This window comes from Schistocerca gregaria, chromosome 4 (genome assembly GCF_023897955.1).
Source record: "Schistocerca gregaria isolate iqSchGreg1 chromosome 4, iqSchGreg1.2, whole genome shotgun sequence".
In the NCBI taxonomy this organism is placed as follows: Eukaryota; Metazoa; Arthropoda; class Insecta; order Orthoptera; family Acrididae; genus Schistocerca; species Schistocerca gregaria.
This window is the reverse complement of record NC_064923.1, coordinates 286819299-286839744: the sequence shown is the minus strand read 5'-3', so window position 1 is coordinate 286839744 and position 20446 is coordinate 286819299. Positions and strand designations below refer to the sequence as shown.

The 20446-nt window shown below is 40.2% G+C and overlaps 1 protein-coding gene across 11 annotated transcripts in view; it reads left to right on the top strand.

Annotated features, from left to right (window-relative positions):
- LOC126267947 (kinesin-like protein KIF21A) overlaps window positions 1-20446 on the top strand; it is a 483424-nt gene that overhangs the window by 304892 nt on the left and 158086 nt on the right. For all 11 annotated transcript variants that reach the window (XM_049973266.1, XM_049973269.1, XM_049973270.1 and 8 more), the window contains exons 3-7: window positions 12937-13176; window positions 13311-13529; window positions 13787-13942; window positions 19942-20050; window positions 20187-20389. In XM_049973266.1, coding sequence (XP_049829223.1) covers window positions 12937-13176; window positions 13311-13529; window positions 13787-13942; window positions 19942-20050; window positions 20187-20389 — 927 coding nt within the window. The remainder of the gene's footprint in view (window positions 1-12936; window positions 13177-13310; window positions 13530-13786; window positions 13943-19941; window positions 20051-20186; window positions 20390-20446) is intronic.

Below are 20446 nucleotides of genomic sequence, written 5' to 3'. Positions count from 1 at the left end.
GAAAAACAGACTATGCATTTAAAATAACGAGCACGGGTGTATATAGGCTATATTAATTTCATTGTATTATTATCAACTTCATTGTATTATTTTGTTTTGTACTTTTTTACGTATATATTGTTTGTGTCCCATTTCTTTGAAATGGCTTACATGTACCCTTGACAACATCCATACAATATTTATTGTCAACGGATGGATAAATAAAATAAATAATTAAAAACAGTGCTGGTCACAGCAGTTTTCTTGTTTCCCGCCAATTTAAGGGATTGCGGTATTTAGGCAAATATCCGTCCACTAAATAGTTGTCCAGTTTGACAGTTGCTGTTCTTTCTGGGTCGTGACTTCCTTGCAGCTGACTATTAGTTTCATTGAACTCCTCCCAGATGAAGTAGTCTTATGTGTCACAGTGATAACTGGTTGGGAAATGAGCTCTTATTTTTTCTTGTTAAACAACCAACGCCTTTACTTCTGCAATATCCTCCGCTTAGCAGTCCTGGAATGCTTTGTCGTCTCACAATCCTTGCCTTTGAATTGGGGATCCAGCAACATTGCCTGACCAATCACTTCATTGTTGGAGGTAACCGCAAACCACTCTGATAACACTTTACGAAAATTATCAACCACTCGCTATTTCTTGAGTATATTCTTTATTTTTGTCTTTAAAAGATTTTAGTTACTGTTTCATTCATCTTGGCAAGATTTTCATTTTTAAAAGAGAGACTGCTTCCTCTGAGGACACTGCTTTGGTTATCTCATGTAAAACTTTTCAAAATCCTTAAAGGCTGTTGCATTATCTTTCAGTCTGTACCTTAAAGGTGATTAATTTTCCATATAAAATAGCGAGACAATAAATTACGGAATCTTTAAAAAGTTCCATATGGTTGGGACATCTTGCTTCAGTTTCAGTCGTTTTTTTTTAATTTCTTGTATTTCAGCAAATTTTCTTAAAGCAAAGGCTCCCTCATTAAGAAAGATAACAACTCATTTGACCTCGTCAAGGGTTTTCTGTATGGGCATCTGAATTGCGTGTTGCAGAGCGAGGTTTAAAGAATGTCCAATGCGTGGGATGTGAGGAAGTTTCAGAAGCATGCTGTTAATTTCATATTTGACGCATCTTATGTTGTTATGGAAGTAATTTTAAAATTGATATTATATTTGGGATAACAGACTTTACTCATTTTGAGATGTTTTCTGTACAGTAGTATGTCTGTCTCCAAAGGTAAGACTTTAGTTCACTCTTCTCATCTATGAAATGTGCAGTCAGTGCATAGAAACTAATATTACTTGCATTTACACTCGTCCACACATCAGACGTAAGGCAGACTGTCGTTGTGGTTGTCAAATCGTTTTCAATTTTATCAAATAACTCGTGGTTCAAACTGGATATTAGAGAGTTTGACAACGTTTTTACATATTTTGACTCGTTTAATTATATAAATTACTTATTCGTTGTTGTAAATGAAAAGCAGTTGAGGGTGAGGGCACCACAAAAGGAAAAAATCAGAACTTGATGACGCTAATGGGCTAGATGCAGCTTGAGAATTGATTTGTCTTGCTGGTGGATGCCTTCATCCAAGGTGGAAGCAGACCTCAGTGACGACAGTTCACGAGAAATGAATTCTCGAATTTCTGCATCGATCGATGGCGATCTTGATCGGCTTCCCGATCCACATCGTTCCAGAGGTACTGTAGGATGCTTCGATTTTAGATGTCTCTTCAGGTTTGATGATGAGCCACAGCCCGTGGAAATTATCTGCTGACAGTAGCCGCATTTTCCCGTTCCTTCCATTTTGGTGAAATGGTACTGAACATCGCTCGTAATTCTTCTAGATGAAGGCAATGTGGATGATATATTGTTGTGCTACACTGAAAAGTACATTGATAAAATTAAAATATTTACTATTAACATAGCCGTTTCAAATTGTAAAAGCTTGAAGTGAGAACAAATATACACGCAGCACATTCTAGAATCAGAAGTTATACTGTAGGATGTAGAACGCTGTGATCTGCGAAACCTAGACCCACAATCGTGTAAAGTTTGTATTATATAAAAAATGGCGTGAAACAGTTACAGTGATTAAGAAACTCGCGAAGGCAAACCTGATAATATGCGAGGAATTCACTGCTGAAAGAAAAATTTTGAGTAATGTGACATCCGAATTTTGGCTACAGTGTGTGTGACCTAAAGATGGCAGGATAATGGGAGCAGATAAAGATTGGAAAAAAAGCAGTCCATTTGAACTCTTAAAGCCCGTGCTATAGGGGCTACGAACTTGTCTATTCATGCAGCCACTAGCTCTACCAGTGTGTCTATAATGTTACTGTGGAACATAGCTGGCCATCACTTTCAACTCATTTTGACGAACTCCGCTATATATTTCAAAATATGGACAACCATGCCTTTCTCCTAATGAAGTGGACACCTGACTCAAGCCAAGCATGATATCCAGTTCCCTAAATATAGACTCCACTGTCCATCACAGAAGTAACAGATGAGCAGGTTGAGTAGTGGCTTACAAACGCCTCAACTGATTTTTGACCGTGTTACTCACATCCATTACTAATGAAGACAAACAAGTCAAATATATGTTGTAAATATCAAATTCCTTAAGAAATTTTGCCTAATGTGCATCCTCTACAGACCTCAGAAAGTACGTGGGATAGCTTGTTTCGGGACTGACCATTCAAAATTCGATTAGACTTAGGAGGATATAAGTAATGCTAGGAACACTAACATAAATATTCCGCCCCTTCACTGTTAAATTAAAGTGTGTAGTTTCCTCTTCAAATAAAACGGTAGTTCACCTTGCACCTACCCATAATGCAGACCATAGTCCGGCACCCATGCATATATTTGCTACGAAATCCACAAGCAAAGATATACGTACCTGGAATATCAGCTAACAGCATAATATTCATGACATTACTCTGTCAAATATGTAAGGAATAAACTGTGCCAACCTACAGAGACTTTAAGAGTATCTGTGTGCCTGAACTTGTGCTGGAGGCACAACAGATAATTTGGAATACCAAATTTTGCATACCAATCCTGGACGTGAAAGACCAAATCCATGGATTTATTACCCAACCAACTGTATTACACGATAAATATGCTCCTCCAAAGACTGGAAACTGTACCTTGGCTAACAGAAGAGCGTAAACAGTTCATGAATCTTGAAGACACTACACATCAAGCTTACAAGCGAGTTCCTACCCTTGAAAATAAAATTGGTTACAACCAGAAAGCAAACAGTCAGTCGATGTGAGAGAAACGAAGACATGGCAATACATTAACCTAAACATAAAGACCAGATGCTCTATGGGAAAGCTTCTGTTATCTAGCAAAGAGTAGGCAAAGTAGAAGCTGCAGCTGATCCCATTGTCCTCCAAGGAATTAAACCAGTACTTTTAGAAGTAACCTTCATCAAACTGTAAACAAAACATAGACTTATTGATTATTTTGTGGAAGGAATGATGGTAGTAGCGAAAAATTCTTTCTTGGCCTGACAATGGTGTCAAAATATCCTTTAGCTCAGCATTTGCTGCACAGCATGACATTGCGGTTCAGATGATCAAGTTTATTGTTGGCCCACAACTGCTCTCTAGACATTGAATCTCTTACCTAGCAGAAACACTCGTTCCCATCAGAATGCAAGCACTAAAGACCCCATTGCTAAGGATAGTAGCTGGGTACATTGTCTGACTGGAGAGTGGACGAGGACATCAGAAAAAAGCTGAGAGTGGGAAACGTGAATGACCAGGTTAAAGAATACAGAACAATTAGAAGGAATATGTCAGAAGAATGGAAGATGACAGATTACAAAACTTTATGATAATTATTACCAAGTGAACAGAAGATACTTAGGAATACTGAGGAAAATCAACAATTTCAACCTACAAGGCATAACAGACAAATGGCTAATATATGCAGAGAGAAGAAGAGATATCATATTAAAAATATTATGATTTTTTAAGTAACTGTGATGTAAATAAGTTTTATAATTACATAAAAACTCTGGTCTGATGTAAGAGGACTCCTGATGGCATTAATCTGTTCAGGTTAAATGAATAAATAAGAAATTAAACTTAGTATACAGGTTGGCCCAGGATGAATGGTCAGTATTCAGGGACATGACAGGAACTATCGTTTGAAGCAAAATACTTCATGTGAACGTATGCACTATTCTGAATGGTATTGGAGGCAGAACATATTTAATTTACATTGTTACTTATTTTCTTTATTGTTCAGTACATTGCAATTGTTTACAACATACCATAGTAGTGTAGTCCACAGCTCGTGATCTCACGGTAGTGTTCTCGCTTCCCGAGCATGGCATCCCGGCTTCGATTTCCAGCAGGGTCAGGGATTTTCATCTGCCCCGACATGACTGGGTGGTGTTGTCATCATCATCATCATCATCATCATCATCATCATCATCATCCATCCCCATTATGGTCGGAGGAAGGCAACAGCAAACCATTTCCATTAGGACCTTGCCTAATGCGGTGGTGTGGGTCTGGTGTATCATTCCCTTACGCTCTGTCAAGAAGCATGGGTCTTCATTTCCATAGTGGTCTAGATGAAGTTGAAACAAATAATTTGATGTAGGGCACATGGCATATCAGGTCGGGAAACTACTGCAACTGGCTTACCTACACCTCAATGCATGCACGTTGTGCAAGATTTTCCGTATTCTTTCTGTCTCTTCATACAACTTGAGCCCTTGAGCAAAAATGAATTTGACCTTTCTAAAGGAAATTTAATGTAGTTTAATTTTATACTGCAACAAGTTTCGCTAGAGGCTAAAGATTTCGTTTTGTTCAAGACAAACATACAAAAGTAGCTTTACATATATTGCATTTAAAAAAACTATTTCGAATAGGGCATATGTCCGTATTTAGGTTTTTGCTTCAAAAGATAGTTCCTCTGAATATTGACCATTTCTCCTGAGACAACCTTTATACTTGGACTATCATGCATGTTAAAATAATTGTGTTTTGTGCATACCATTATATTTAGTACCCCACCCATCTAAAGTAATTAAAACTTTCATAAAGGCTACCAAAACACCAACAACAGCAACTGTAAGCGCAACAGACATAGAAGAAGACATAACAGAACACCTAACAAGAACTCCTGCACAACAAGAAAACAAGAGCAACAACACTAGAAGAGGACGCCTAGAACAAATCAAATAAGAATACAAAGAATAAAGAGCTGAACTCGGATGGAGAGGTGCTCAGTTAAGAAAGGGAGTTGCAAGATGCATCATTGTGCCAAGAGCACAGAGAATGGAGTGACGACTCAACTCGCCATGTGGTCTGCTGCTCCAAGCGATCTTGACCATGAGAGCTAGTTGCCTCGGCGGGGTGCAGCGAGCTAGCTTGCAATCTGATCTGTAAGAGTGGTGTGAAGTAGTGAGCTAGAGAGCTATTTTGCAGTCTGATTCCTGAGAGAGATGGGGAGAGCAGTGAGCTAGTGAGACAGCCTAATATATGATTGGCGAGAGTGGTGGGGAGCCTAAGCTGTGTGGAGGAGAGTGATTCCTGGATCATTTTGTGATACCCTCTGACCACACAGTATCTGAAGACGATAGCTTTTATGATCACTCGCAACACGTTTAGAGTCTGGTGCTAAGTCAAGGACAAGAAGTAACAACTCACTCAAAAGTATTGAACTTCTGAAATTTGAGATATTCTTTTCAACTCAAGAGTGGAAACATGATGCTGGGAGTGCTTTCTGCCTTAATGTAATCTCCTGAAGCACTTCTTTCTTTTGTCCCAGTAGCTGTGTGGCCAGTATGGCAGATAGTGAAGCGAAGGTGCCCAGGTTCGATTCCTAGCTGGGTTGAATATTTTGTTTCAACTTTCAGACTGGGTAAAGTGTTTACTTTCATATTGTCAAAGTATTACTACTAAGATAGCTGAATGGATACTGCCCACCAGCCAATAAATAGAAAGAAATGGAGCTTTCTATATTTCATTTTTCATGGAGGAGAAAGCTTTATGTAATAGTAAAGTGTGAAAATCCACCGGCGCATGTGATGTGTGCATTTTTTGTAGCTTTGGAAACATTTATTAAGGATGCAGGGTGGGGCACTGTTGCAGCAGTCTATTCTAGAATTTTCATCCCACTCATTACAGCCACTAGAGACACGTTCTGAAATTGGATGAGCTATCATTCATTTTCTTCCAAATCATCCATCATTCACTCTTTAAAAATATCTGGTTCTTTGAATCAGTTCAGATGTGGACTGCCCACCTCCAGTTCTGTGTGCATTCTATACTCAGACAGGTACTGTGAATAGTGTGCAGGGGATGTATGATGAAGTTACAGCCTTGCATGCGTGCAAGAACATTTCTGAAAGACCTTGCAGAGTTCATTGAAATGATGCAGGCACTGCAATATAGTAATTCATGCCTAAAAATAGGACCACCACTTTAATCATAGGTCTCTCCCTGTGCAAGATTCACAATGTATATTTGATCACAGGATTTAGACACAGGATGTAGACACATGGAAGTTCGGATCTGTCCAGGGAGCACGCTCAGATAGTGGAAGCACTTAAGATGACCACTTAGGTAATGCAGTAAATATGCATTAAAGTCCTGGTCCAGCACAAATTTTCATTGTCACCAAACATTGTTTAGCTCGAGTTCTACAATGTTCACAAATGATTCTTGAATGTGAAAGTGTTGTGTATCCTCACAGTATATAGCTTGCAAATGCAGATTGTACAGTATTGCCTCTGGGATTTCAGCAGGTTCCACTCTCTCTGCTGCCTATGCTCTTTAAATTGTAAGAATACATTCTATAACAATGTGTTCTTTCTGCTTGAACTTCAGATAAACATTGTAGGCGGAGAGGATGCAGGATATTTAGCTAGCATCTTACCAACATCTTAAATCTACAATCTTTCAAAACGGCTAAGTAACCATTTACTGTGATTGCAAAACAGGGATACATTAGTCAAAAGGTCAGTTTTGTTTGCCCAGCATAGCACACATTAACCAAAATTCGACTAATTACAAATACTTAAAAATACAGGCAGACAACTATGAGCCATCAAGATCAGTATTCAGATTATTACCTAAACCAGTTGCAACAGAAAACTGTAATGGTACACACCACACATCCACTTCAAAAATTATTACATACCTATCCGATTTTGCTCTGTGTCAGCAATCCATTTTAAAGATGAACTAATTTTTTGTTGTATAATTATGGAATCACACTGAACTCTGTGACTGTGGAATGTTATTTTATGTTTTATTATGTTAACAACAACCATTCACACAGTTTTAAATTGCATAACTAGTTTTGGAGTTGATAATTGCTTATCTTCAGATACTTGGAACACGCTTCTTTATATATCTGTGCTACAGCTCATGCCAATAAAAATCCCACTGCATAACAGTTGTGAGTAAATGTTAGTGAAAGTGATAAGGAAAAAATGGCTGTGAAAACAAATATATTATTGATTTGCTTTATTGTGTACACAAATGATGTACTACAGAACTTAGTGCCTTTTAAATCGGTAAAAACAGTTAGCTGAAAATGAGTGTTTAGCTACAAAACTACTTATGGAATATAAAGAAACAAGAGTAAGTGATTGCAATAATCATATTATTACATTAATGTATTTCGGATTCTTTGCTGTGAATGCTGATAGTATGACAACTATGATTTCTTCTTCTTCTTCTTTCCAAACACACATTCACCAATAAAAGAAAGCAGAATAAACTGTTATACAGAAAACCACAGAAGATTCCACCTTTTATAGTTCCATACTTCTCGTAGCCTTTGTACCATGGTGACAGTCTTTGATGTTGACTAGGCTATTTCTCTAGATTATGCTTTCTTTCATTCACATCTTTATCCATTTCCTTTACATCACTTTTTGGCTGAAGTAATATTTGGTCCACTTTTAAGTTTGACCTTCCATCATCTAAATTTTCGAGTATGTGAACCAATTGTGGTGGATGCCTTGAATAGCTCTAACTGGCTACAGTTCAAAAGATCATCTGCACACAGTGACAATGGAAACTCCACTCCGTACTTAAACACCCATATGTTAGTGAACCTGATGTGATAGGGTCATTAATGTTCCATTTCGTTCAAGCCCCCTGACAATACAGGGACCACAACTGTGATGCCTGCGCTGCCAGCTTCCAATGCATGCCAATGTATAGTGACGTGTCTTCTTGGGACACTAGGACCCATGCCAGTGGCTGTCATGCCACATGACATTTACTGCAGCTGTGTGACACCCATTGGGAGAGCCCTTGGTTGGATGGAGATACTTTCAGTGATGAAACCGTTCTTACATTTATGGAACATATAGAAGATAACTTTGGAGTAGCTTACTCATTTCAAAAAACACACAATGGATCACAATTGATTAAAGCCTCCTCTGCTGCACAATCTTGAGGTCTTCAGACATGAATGACTGGGTGACTACCGCTGCAAATGAAATTTTGAAGATGGTGCTAAGAGTTAGCTTTTACAGACATTTAACACTCCAAACAGCCAACACGCTAAGAACTAATCTGAAAAGGTGAGATGTACACATAGTCCAATGCATCCAAAAAGGTCCCAAGGATAATTGAACGGATGCATGCTCCTCAGTCTTGGTCCCAAGAATAATCAGACAGGTACATGTGCTTCAATCTTGGTTTCTATAGGAAATTTTTTCATTCTTCGGGAAAAAATTAGTCATGATGTACAGGAATGACGCGACACTTTGTGCCACCGCCCACAAAGTGTTTCTGACTTTTATGCTTTAGCCGTACGTCATCCCACTGCACGACAAACTCAAAATGCGAAAACTGCGGTTGATCACTCTGTGAAGATCATCCTTGCGAGCAAACCCCTTTGTGTACCGGTTGTATGGATCATCCTCCTCCATATTCACCAATATACCCAGTATTCAAAAAGAAAGGAAAATATGTTTATAAATCACCTGACTCCCTGTCATTTACTGAGCTGAGAAAAAAATACGAACGTCTACATCCTGTTGAAATACCAAATTATGCAAAAATGACAGCTATCACCCCCTCCCATTTAGTTTTCTCCAAATGGATCTACAACTGCTCCCCCCCCCCCCCCCTCCCACTCATGGCTCCCTCTTTTTACTCATCTCCACAAAAACCCACAGATCAAAGGACTAGCATCATCCAATGGATGAAGGAGCTGCAGCATGTGGGTCTGAGAGCTGCCCACTTTTCACATGTCTCCACACTCACATCAGATAAACGTTCACAAGGATGTTGGCCACCAAAAGTTACAAATCGAGGAGGAGGAAGAGGATTGGCCAGTCTAGGGCCAGAACTTGGATTGTTTATTTTTTTTGCATCAAAGCTCACTATCTAGTTAAATGCAGTGGCAAAGAATGCTGGGAGTGCTCTGTCACGTCTTTGGTAACTTTTGACTCATGATCCTAGGCTTGGACCAAGCTGTGTATTCTTCTGGGACAGTAAAGATGAAAAATTGCTTCAGGTATCGTCCTTCAGGATGATATTTGTATGTATTTGTTCATGCTGAACACCTTGTGTCCCACTTCGCGACCGCATTGGCATCCTCTTCTTTTCTAGCAACCTTTCAAACATACAAACCACTAGTTAAAGACATCTCCCAATGGTTCAACCCCCACCTTCCACTGTTGAGGAACTGCTTCACACTCGTGCTTCATCACATAATGTGGCTCCAGGCATGATTCATAATGGGATGATTCAACATCTGAATGTTACTCACATCTTCCATCTATCCAGAGTCTTCAGCTGTATTTGACACACAAATGTATCTTCCCTTTTGCAATGGTGACATAGTAACATTGTCCCAGTGCTTAACCCAGACAAAGACCCAAGAATCTTTTACAGCTACTGACAGATTAGCCTCACCAACGTACTCTGCAAACTGCTTAAAAGGATAGTAGCCCACCAGTTGCACTGCATTTATGTCGCCTTTTGTCCCCTTTTGGTTTCTGGGAGGGACAATCCACAGCCGATCATCTGTTTAGGTTGGAAATGTCAATCAGACAGGCATTTTCTAAATGCCGACACCTCCTGACAGTTTTTTGACCTTCATAGTGCATGTAACACACATTTTACTTACCCTCAATCACTGGGCCTCTTCAGCCAACCACCCAATTTTTATTCAGCAGTTGTTTTGGGTTAGCATTGATCATCTCTCAGCTGCCTAGATATTCAAGAAAATCTTGCCTGGCAGGTAAGAGTGTTACTCTTCCTCCTTGCCATCGATTGGGTAGTGTTCTCCATTGGACCCCTGGCCATTCCTGCACTGTACATCTCAAAAATTTTGCATTTGGTGTAGCTCTCATTCTTCAGTCTTGGCTGAACACCAACTCAAAGTTGTCATCCAGAGTGTCTCAGCTTGGATCCTTCTCCACGGTTTCAGTTTCTCACCAGTGTAAACAGAAGTCATGCATTTGTGTATCGTATTGTGGTCAATCTTGATCCCAAACCTATTTGCGTACCCACCACTTCTACATTCTCATAGTCCTGAGTTTTGGGACTCTCCTTTGATAAAAAGCTAACTTGGCTGCTCCATATTCATCACTAAAGACAAACTACATGTGGAAGCTTACTGTTCTCTGCTTCATTATCGACACCTCTTGCAGTGCGGATCACATTACTTGCTCCATCATGGAATAAGACTAGCCACTGGCACCTTCTGTACGAGTCCTTTAGACTGCCTACTTGCCTAAGTGATTTTCTTCCTTCTTCAGTTCTGACTATACAGACTACTGCTCACTTATGCAATCACTAGCTGACAATTTTCTAATCATCCAACTTACCGGTTTCTTTTACATGAGAGGAACATTGAATCCCTTACACCTGCCTTTGGTTGGGGGAATACCAGTGAGAATGCACCTGTACTGGGACCACCAATCAACTACCTTTGAATGTCCTTCCATCCTCCCCATGTTTTCCTGCACACCCACCTTTATTAGTATCCGGACTGAGAATTAATATTGATTTATTTAAAGGTCCTAAAGTGTCAGTTACTTCCACGACCTTTCGGTGTCTGTTCCTTTCAGTTATTCGGGACTATCAGGATACCATGGGCATTAATACTATTGGCTCTAAAACCATGGGTTGAGCGAGATATGCTTTTCCATCTCCCACTGACTAGGAACAACATTAGTTGGCAGAACGTTTTAGTGTTTTTACGGCAGACGTGTTAGCCATTATCAGAGCTCTACATTTTGTTGGGCAAATGCCCCTAGGCTGCATTTTAGTTTCTAGTGACTCAGTGAGCAGGGATCCAGGCCATTTATCTGTATTACTCCTGTCACCCTATGGTGAGCTGTTTATGGCCTCCACTCGGACCATAGTCATGATTCCTGTTCAATTGATTTTGTCTGGATCCCAACTCATTCCAGAGAATTAATTAGCTGACCATTTGGCTAGAGAAGTGATTACTCAGTGAATGTTGGCTTTGGTGATTCCTAGTGCAGATTTGTAAGTGCATGTAAGATCTGTCATCCCTCAATGTAACAACTACCCGTCCACACCATCTAGGAGAATAGTGCAGCACTACACTCCTCCTTCCATTCTGCTTGGAAGGAATCCTGTATTGCCTCTGCATGTGTTATACCAGGTTAATCCATTGTTATATTTTATGTAATGAACCACCCTAATGTTGTGGTTGCGGAGCATTACAGATAGTGGTTCATTCTGGTGGAATGCCCCCTCCTCCTGGCTCTTCAGACTAAGTGTGATCTTCAGGATTCTTTTCCTCTAGTACATGCAGGTGTATCATGGGAAGTCAAACTGTTTCTCAATTTTTCTTTGTGAGAGTGATTTCTGTTCTCAGATACAATGTTGCAAACTATTTTTGGTGTGGGAGTGAGGTTGTTGGTGTTGGGGCATCTCCTGGTGCATGTTAGGCCTGAGGCACCCTTGAAATACCACCTTCTCCAGCTACATTTGTCATCCCTTTTGTACTCTTGTTTTAATTGCTTTTAGAGGCAGTCAGCTCTTTTTGACCACACCCTGTTTTCTGTTTTAGGGTAGCATTCAAATGATAATTGGTGCTCTTCCCCTCTGTAGTGTTTCGCTTATAATGGGTTGGTGAGGTATGTTTCCTATTGCATGGAGAGGCCAGGGGACACTCACCTTGCCCCACCCACCTACTTGACAGATTATTTCTTTCTTCTGTTTTCCAACTGATTTACATTATATTTTTAACCTTCTCACTTTTATTATTATGAGTCTTCCATCTAGAAGCCATTCTCTCTGCCACTGTCCTGTCTTCAGTTGGGTTAGTGAGTGGCGAAAGGCAGCCCCTCATTTGCTCTGCTGTCTGCACTGGAAATTATTTCTCAGCTCTGGCATCAGTCTTGTCTTAAACACCCCAGTTTTTACAGCTCCTGCATACTCTGATAATCTGTTCAAATTTCAGACCGATGTCACTATCTCAGAATGAATGCTGTCTTGGCTTAAGGATTGATAACATCACTGTTTAGTTCTTTAGCCACCAACCAACCAACTATCCAACCATCCAGTGGTAATTAAAGAGACATACCTCTGATGATTTATATATGTGCCAATTTAGTTTCTGTCTTCACTGCTTACCTTGCATTAGGTTGTCACTTCTTAAATTTAACTGTGTATTTTGTTCCAGTTTTGCTAAATTAATGTCATTGTGAACCATTTATCATTTCAGTGATTAACTTTTAGATTTATGGAACTGAATGAGCCTTTATTTTGTAAATTGATTAATTGTTATAAAATATTAAATCTACTACTTTTTATGCTCAATCCTTTTTTCGCTAAGAAAAATGAACTCACACTTTCTTAGGTAGCTGTTTGAGAGAGAATAAATTAAACATTTTTATGCCCGTGCACTAGTATATTAACATTATACATTATACTGCAGAGAATAATATATTATATACTTCTTTACTTCAGACTGGCTCAGGGAAGACTTACACTATGGGGACAGGATTTGATGTTGAAGTTGACCCATCACAGGTGGGAATTATACCAAGAGCTATTAATCATTTATTCAATGGCATTGCCTCGAGAGTGGAGAAAGCAAAAGAGATGGGACAACCACCACCAGAATTTAAAATTATGGCACAGTTCATGGAGCTTTACAATGAAGAAATAATTGACTTGTTTGATCCTGCTAGGGAGCAATTCACAAAGGTGAGACACAATTTCCAGACTCACTGCAGTATTTATTATTAAACTAAAATGTATTGAGTGTGTACGAGGAAATAATTACATAAAGCCTTATTTGAATTTCTTGTGTGTTATTTTCTTTAAATTTTTGTTTTCAGGGAAAAACTGGTATAAAAATTCATGAAGATGCAGAAGGTGGTATTTATGTTGTTGGTGTAACAATGAAATCTGTCTCCTCGGCAGAAGAGGCTTTACAGTGCCTTAGATTAGGTGCTTTATCAAGAACCACTGCTAGTACACAGATGAATGCTCAGTCTTCAAGATCACATGCAATATTTACCCTACACATCAAACAGCAAAGGCTCGTGAAAGTAGAGGTAATTGGAAACAAAATCTTTCACTGCTACCGCTAGATACATTCATAAAAGTTGGATCTATTATTATAAACATCAAAACAATGTATAGACAAATTCTATTAAGTAACTGCTTGCCTTAAAGAATAATTTAAAAAAAAATAGAGCAGAGCAGCTTTATTTGTGTAAAGGTTAATTATACAACTATATGAAGATAGTCTGAGGTTATATGGATTATTATTCTTTGATACATCTGTAAACTCTAATATTCTGAACTTTAGACAGATGATGATGAAAATCCAACAGACGGTGGAAAAGAGTTCGAGACATTAACAGCCAAATTTCATTTTGTGGATCTGGCTGGTTCAGAACGTCTGAAAAGAACTGGTGCCACTGGAGAAAGAGCTAGAGAAGGGATATCAATCAACTGTGGACTCGTGAGTAATGAATAAATTATAACATTATATATATACTGTACTTATCAAGAGTCATTGAACACACTGATGTTAGAGAGACAAAACAGTTTATTGAAAAACATTATATTAACTTGCATTATTGAAATTATATATATAAAACAAAGATACCAAGACTTACCAAGCGGGAAAGCGCTGGCAGACAGGCACAATGAACAAAACACACAAACACACACACACAGAATTACTAGCTTTCGCAACCGATGGTTGCTTCTTCAGGAAGGAGAGGGAAAGACGAAAGGATGTGGGTTTTAAGGGAGAGGGTAAGGAGTCATTCCAATCCCGGGAGCGGAAAGACTTCCCTTAGGGAAAAAAAGGACAGGTGTACACTCGCGCGCACACACACACACACACACACACACACACACACACACACACACACACACACACACACACACACATATCCATCCGCACATACACAGACACAAGCAGACATATTTAAAGGCAAAGAGTAAGGGCAGAGATGTCAGTCGAGGCGGAAGTACAGAGGCAAAGAAGTTGTTGAAAGACAGGTGACGTATGAGCGGCGGCAACTTGAAATTAGCGGAGGTTGAGGCCTGGCAGATATCGAGAAGAGAGGATATACTGAAGGGCGAGTTCCCATCTCCGGAGTTCGGATAGGTTGGTGTTGGTGGGAAGTATCCAGATAACTCGGACGGTGTAGCACTGTGCCAAGATGTGCTGGCCGTGCATCAAGGCATGTTTAGCCACAGGGTGATCCTCATTACCAACAAACACTGTCTGCCTGTGTCCATTCATGCGAATGGACAATTTGTTGCTGGTCATTCCCACATAGAAAGCGTCACAGTGCAGGCAGGTCAGTTGGTAAATCACGTGGGTGCTTTCACACGTGGCTCTCCCTTTGATCGTGTACACCTTCCGGGTTACAGGACTGGAGTAAGTGGTGGTGGGAGGGTGCATAGGACAGGTTTTACACCGGGGGCAGTTGCAAGGGTAGGAGCCAGAGGGTAGGGAAGGTGGTTTGGGGACTTCTTAGGGATGAACCAAGAGGTTACGAAGGTTAGGTGGACGGCGGAAAGAAACTCTTGGTGGAGTGGGGAGGATTTCATGAAGGATGGATCTCATTTCGGGGCAGGATTTTAGGAAGTCATATCCCTGCTGGAGGTATATATATACATATACACAGGTATATCCCATGTGGAATCTTTCCCTCTGTTATATATATAATAGAGGGAAACATTCCACATGGGAAAAATATATCTAAAAACAAAGATGTTGTGACTTACCAAACGAAAGCGCTGGCAGGTCGATAGACACACAAACATACACACAAAATTCAAGCTTTCGCAACCGACGATTGCTTCTTCAGGAAAGAGGGAAGGAGAAGGAAAGACGAAATGATGTGGGTTTTAAGGGAGAGTGTAAGGAGTCATTCCAATCCCGGGAGCGGAAAGACTTACCTTAGGGGGGGAAAAAAGACAGGTATACACTCGCGCGTTCTCCCCCCCACACGCACACACACACACACACACACACACACACACACACACACACACACACACACACACACACACACACACACACACACACACAGACACATGTCTGCTTTTGTGTGTGTGTGTGTGTGTGTGTGTGTGTGTGTGTGTGTGTGTGTGTGTGTGTGTGTGTGTGTGTGTGTGTATACCTGTCCTTTTTTCCCAGAAGGTAAGTCTTTCCGCTCCTGGGATTGGGATGACTCCTTACCCTCTCCCTTAAAACCCACATCCTTCCATCTTTCCCTCTACTTCCCTCTTTCCTGATGAAGCAACCGTGGGTTGCGAAAGCTCGAAATTTTGTCTGTGTGTTTGTGTGTGTTTTATTGTGCCTATCTACCAGCGCTTTCCCGCTTGGTAAGTCATGGAATCTTTGTTTTTAATATATTTTTCCCATGTGGAATGTTTCTTTCTGTTTTAAATGTAATGTAGTTTTTTAAAACTGTGGGAAATATCTGGTAGAATGTAGCTATTTAACATAGGCGTTGAGTTGTCGAATGGTGCGTCTGCATTGTGCTGGTTGAACAGACAGTGCTGAGGTTGCAGTTCAGCAGGTGTGCTGGGTGTGGAGATGGTGATGAGTGAATTGAGTAGAGGAAGAAAGAGGTAGGAAGCAGGACATGGGATTGGTGACTGGTGGCTAATGGCTTGGAGGGAGGTACCAAGGGTGCAAGATGGGAGGGAAGGAGGGTTGGGTTGGCAGGTGCATGGGCTACGCATGTGACAGATGGGTACTACAGCCAGTGATGTTCAACGCACCATAAGTATTTTTGCTAGAGAGAGCAGATAAACAGTTGTTAGCATCCCATTTAGACAATGCATGGACATCATTTAGTCCCAGTATGATGGATGTTGACAAATTATGGGTGAAGTTTAAACAGAGTGTAAAACGCACCCTGAGAGGTATGTGCTGAGTGACAGATTAAGGACAGAAAAGAACCACCATGGTTTAATAACAAAATTCAGAAAGTTCTGAGGAAGCAAAGACTGTTACACTCTAGATTCAAAAGAGAACACACAAAAGATGACAACCAAAAATTAGTAGAGATTCATGGACCTGTAAAAAGAGTGATTTGTGAAGTGTGGATCTTACAATTGCTACCACTGTCATACTGTAACAAAAGATCTTGCTGAGGAGCTGAGAAAATTTTGGTCCTATATAAAATTGCTAAGCAGGTTGCAGGCTTCTATCCAGTCACTTGTTGACCAGTCTGGTGTAGCAATAGAAGATTGCAAAAAGAAAGCTAAACATTTAATGCAGAAGGATCGTACAAACATACCGTCATTTGATCATCATGCAGACTCCCGTGTGGAGGACATAGTAATAGGCAACTGAAAGAGTTGCAAAAAATAAAGTCTCCAGGTCTGAATGGAATCCCAGTTCTGTTTTACAAAGAGTACTCCACTGCACTGTCCCGTTACTTGGCTTGCATTTATCATAAATATCTCACCCAGCACAAAGCCCCAAGCAATGGCAAAAAGTGCAAGTGACTCCTGTATATAAGAAGGGTACAAGAACTGACCTTCAAATTGCAGACCAATATCCTTAACATCAGCTTGAATGTGAAGTTCCTTGAGATTTCTGTCCACAAATGATTTCAGAAAGCACTGCTTCTGCGAAACTCAACTTACCTTATCTCAAATGATATCCTGCAAACCATGGATAAAGGGAAATGGGCAGATTCCAAATTTCTAGTTCGACTCAGTCCTCCACTGTAAACTGTTAATGAAGGTACGAGCATGTGGAATAGGTTCCCAGATATTCAAATGGCTGGAAGTCTTTTTAAGTAATAGAACCCAGAACATTGTCCTCAACAGCAAGTGTTCATCAGTTGCAATGGTATCGTCAGGAGTGTCTCAGGATAGTGTGGTAGGAGCACTTTTATTTTATACATACATAAGTGATCTGATGGACGTACATAAATGATCTGATGAACAGGGTGATCTGCAGTCTGTGGCTATTTGTTGATAATGCTGTGATGTATGGGAAGCTGTTGTAGTTAAGTGACTGTAGGATGATACAAGATGTCTTAAACAACATTTCTAGATGGTGTGATGAATGGAAGCTAGCTGTAAAAGTAGAAAAATGTCAGTTCATACAGATTACTAGGAGAAACAAGCTCATAATGTTTGAATACACCATTAGTAGTGTGCTACTTGACACAGTCATGGCAATTAAATGTGTAGACAAAACATTGCAAAGCGATATGGAGTGGAACAAGTGTGTAAGGATTGTAGTGGGGAAGGCGGATGGTAGACTTTGGTTTCTTGGAAGTGTTTTAGGAAAGTGTGGTTCATCTGTAAAGGAGACCATGAATAGAACACTAGTGCAACCCATTCTTGAATACTGATGGGTTGTTTGAGGATCCCCACCAGGTTGGATTAAAGGAAGACATTGAAGAAATTCAGAGGTGAGCTGCTAGTTTTGTTACCAGTAGCTTCAGTCAACATGCAAGTGTTATGGAGATGCTTCAAGAGCCCAAATGGGAATCCATGTAGAGAAAGCGATACGCTTTTCAAGGAATGCTATTGAGAAAATTTAGAGAACCAGTATTTAAAGCTGACTCCTGGAAGAGTCTACTGCTGCCGTCCTACATTATTTTGCATAAGGACCATAAAGATTAGATGAGAGAAATTGGGAGTTGAATGTAGACACATAGATTGTTGTATTTCTATCCCACTATTTGCAAGTGTAACAGGGAAGGAAATGATTTGTAGTGGCACAGGGTACCCTGTACCAAGCACTATATCCTATCTTGCAGAGTTTGGATGTAGATATAGGGTGCAATTTGAGGTCAGGAGAACTATGGAAGTGAAGAATGTGTTCCAAGGATATCTTGGATTTAAGTAGCTCTTAAAAGCTGTTGTTAGAGGGAAGGATCCAGATAGCATTGGTTGTGAAGTAACTATTGAAATCCAATATGTTTTTTGCAGAGTGCTATGTTGTGCCACTGGATGGTAAACTTACTTCTTTGCACTCTTTGGTGATGGCCATGCATTCTGATAGACAGCTTGTTTGTTATCATGCCCATACAAAATGCTGTGCAGTGATTGCAGTACAGTTGATTTCACAGATGCTTTCACAGGCGGACCTGCCTCTGATGGGTGAGTCTGTTACAGGACTGGAGTAGGATGTTCAGGGTGAGTAGATCAGGCATGTAAAACTATCTGGATCTTTCAATGAGACACCTGTAGCAGTGAGTTGGGAGTGAAACTGACACAGGGATGGATCAGGATGTTGTGTGGGTTGAGTGGGCAATGGGATACCACTGTGGGAGAGGTGTGGTGGATCTAGGATAGGATGGCCCTCATTCCTGGTCTCGGTGATAAATAATCAAAGTCATGCAAAAGGATGCGGATCAGCTCTTCCAGTGTAGGATGAAGTTGGTCGATAGGAGTCGTGCTCCTTCGCAGTGGATTATACCAACCCCCAATAATTGGCTGCAAAGAAGCAGCCCACCTTGTCACCTAATGTCACCTCTGTTGAGCAAAACGTGCTAAGAGTTCAGTTACTGTTATGAAGTCTGTGCAGTCTGGACCCTTCCCTCAAACATCAGCATTATTGAACTACATGGATGGGCATTATACTTGCAACACACCCTTCATTCCCATAATCCTCTTGGCCTCAGCCTCTGCTAACCCACTGTCCCCACTTTCTTTACCCAACAGTGCCCCTCCTTCTGTCCTGTCACCTCATGCCAATCCAGTCCTCCATGTCATACTCATCATGCGTACTGGCTTCAGTACCTCTGTGTCACATACCAAGCCTATACAGCTACCACACCATTCTCCCATGTTCTTACCTTGCACACCCACTACCTTCCTCAGTCAGTTGCCACCCATTCCTAGCCCCTTGTCCTGCTTAATACTTCTTTCTCACTGTAACCACCCAGCCTGACACAATGCCCACTCCATGTCCACCTGCCTAATTGACCTGCAACCTCAGCATTTTATATCTTGCCAGACGGGCATGCTGTAGGTGGTTTTTAATGATAGCAGAATTCAATAATTCTAAAGAATACAGTTACCTGATATAGCAATGGACAAAAGGAAATTTTTGACATTACAATTATGTGTCTGGCTGGGACTCAAGATAGGATCTCTGAAATTTTCGCATTTTGTCTGTAAAGTAGTTTGGTATAGAGCCACATCATACAGACATGCATTGTTTACTTTTATCATTATTGTAATTACCATTCAAAAAACTAGTTACTACCATCTATGTTAAACATTATTTTGTAAAACATTGACCTAAGTAGTCATTTGAACAAGACAGTATATTTGTATCTTCAATAAAGTGACTCTCTCTCTCTCTCTCTCTCTCTGTGTGTGTGTGTGTGTGTGTGTGTGTGTGTGTGTGTGTGTGTGTGTGTGTGTGTGCATGGGCTCACGTAAATAACCCTAGTATTACATATTATATTTTTCATTTTTGAGTATTAAATCCAGCTGTACACCATTATTTTTTCCCAGCTTGCTTTAGGCAATGTGATATCTGCTCTTGGAGATAAATCGAGGAAAGTCACACATGTACCATATAGAGATTCCAAGCTCACAAGGTTACTGCAAGATTCACTTGGAGGTAAGGCAACATGAAAGCTCCATAATTAACGATGGTTATCTATTTTTCTGGCTGTGGACAGGGTGAAAGTTCATTTCTTCTCAGTGTTAGTTGTGTACATAGTAAATATAAATAAAAAATGTATTTTATCTTCTAGGTAACAGCCGGACAGTTATGATTGCTTGTGTCTCACCAAGTGACAGAGACTTTATGGAAACACTAAACACGCTGAATTATGCAAATAGAGCAAGGAACATTAAAAATAGAGTTGTTATTAATCAAGATAAGTCATCACGAACAATAGTACTACTGAGGCAGGAAATACAGCAACTGCAGCTAGAACTGTTGGAATACAAACAGGTTTGTAAGGGTGTTTTATTCTTGTTAATAGTGTTTTGGAGAAAAGTGTAACATAAT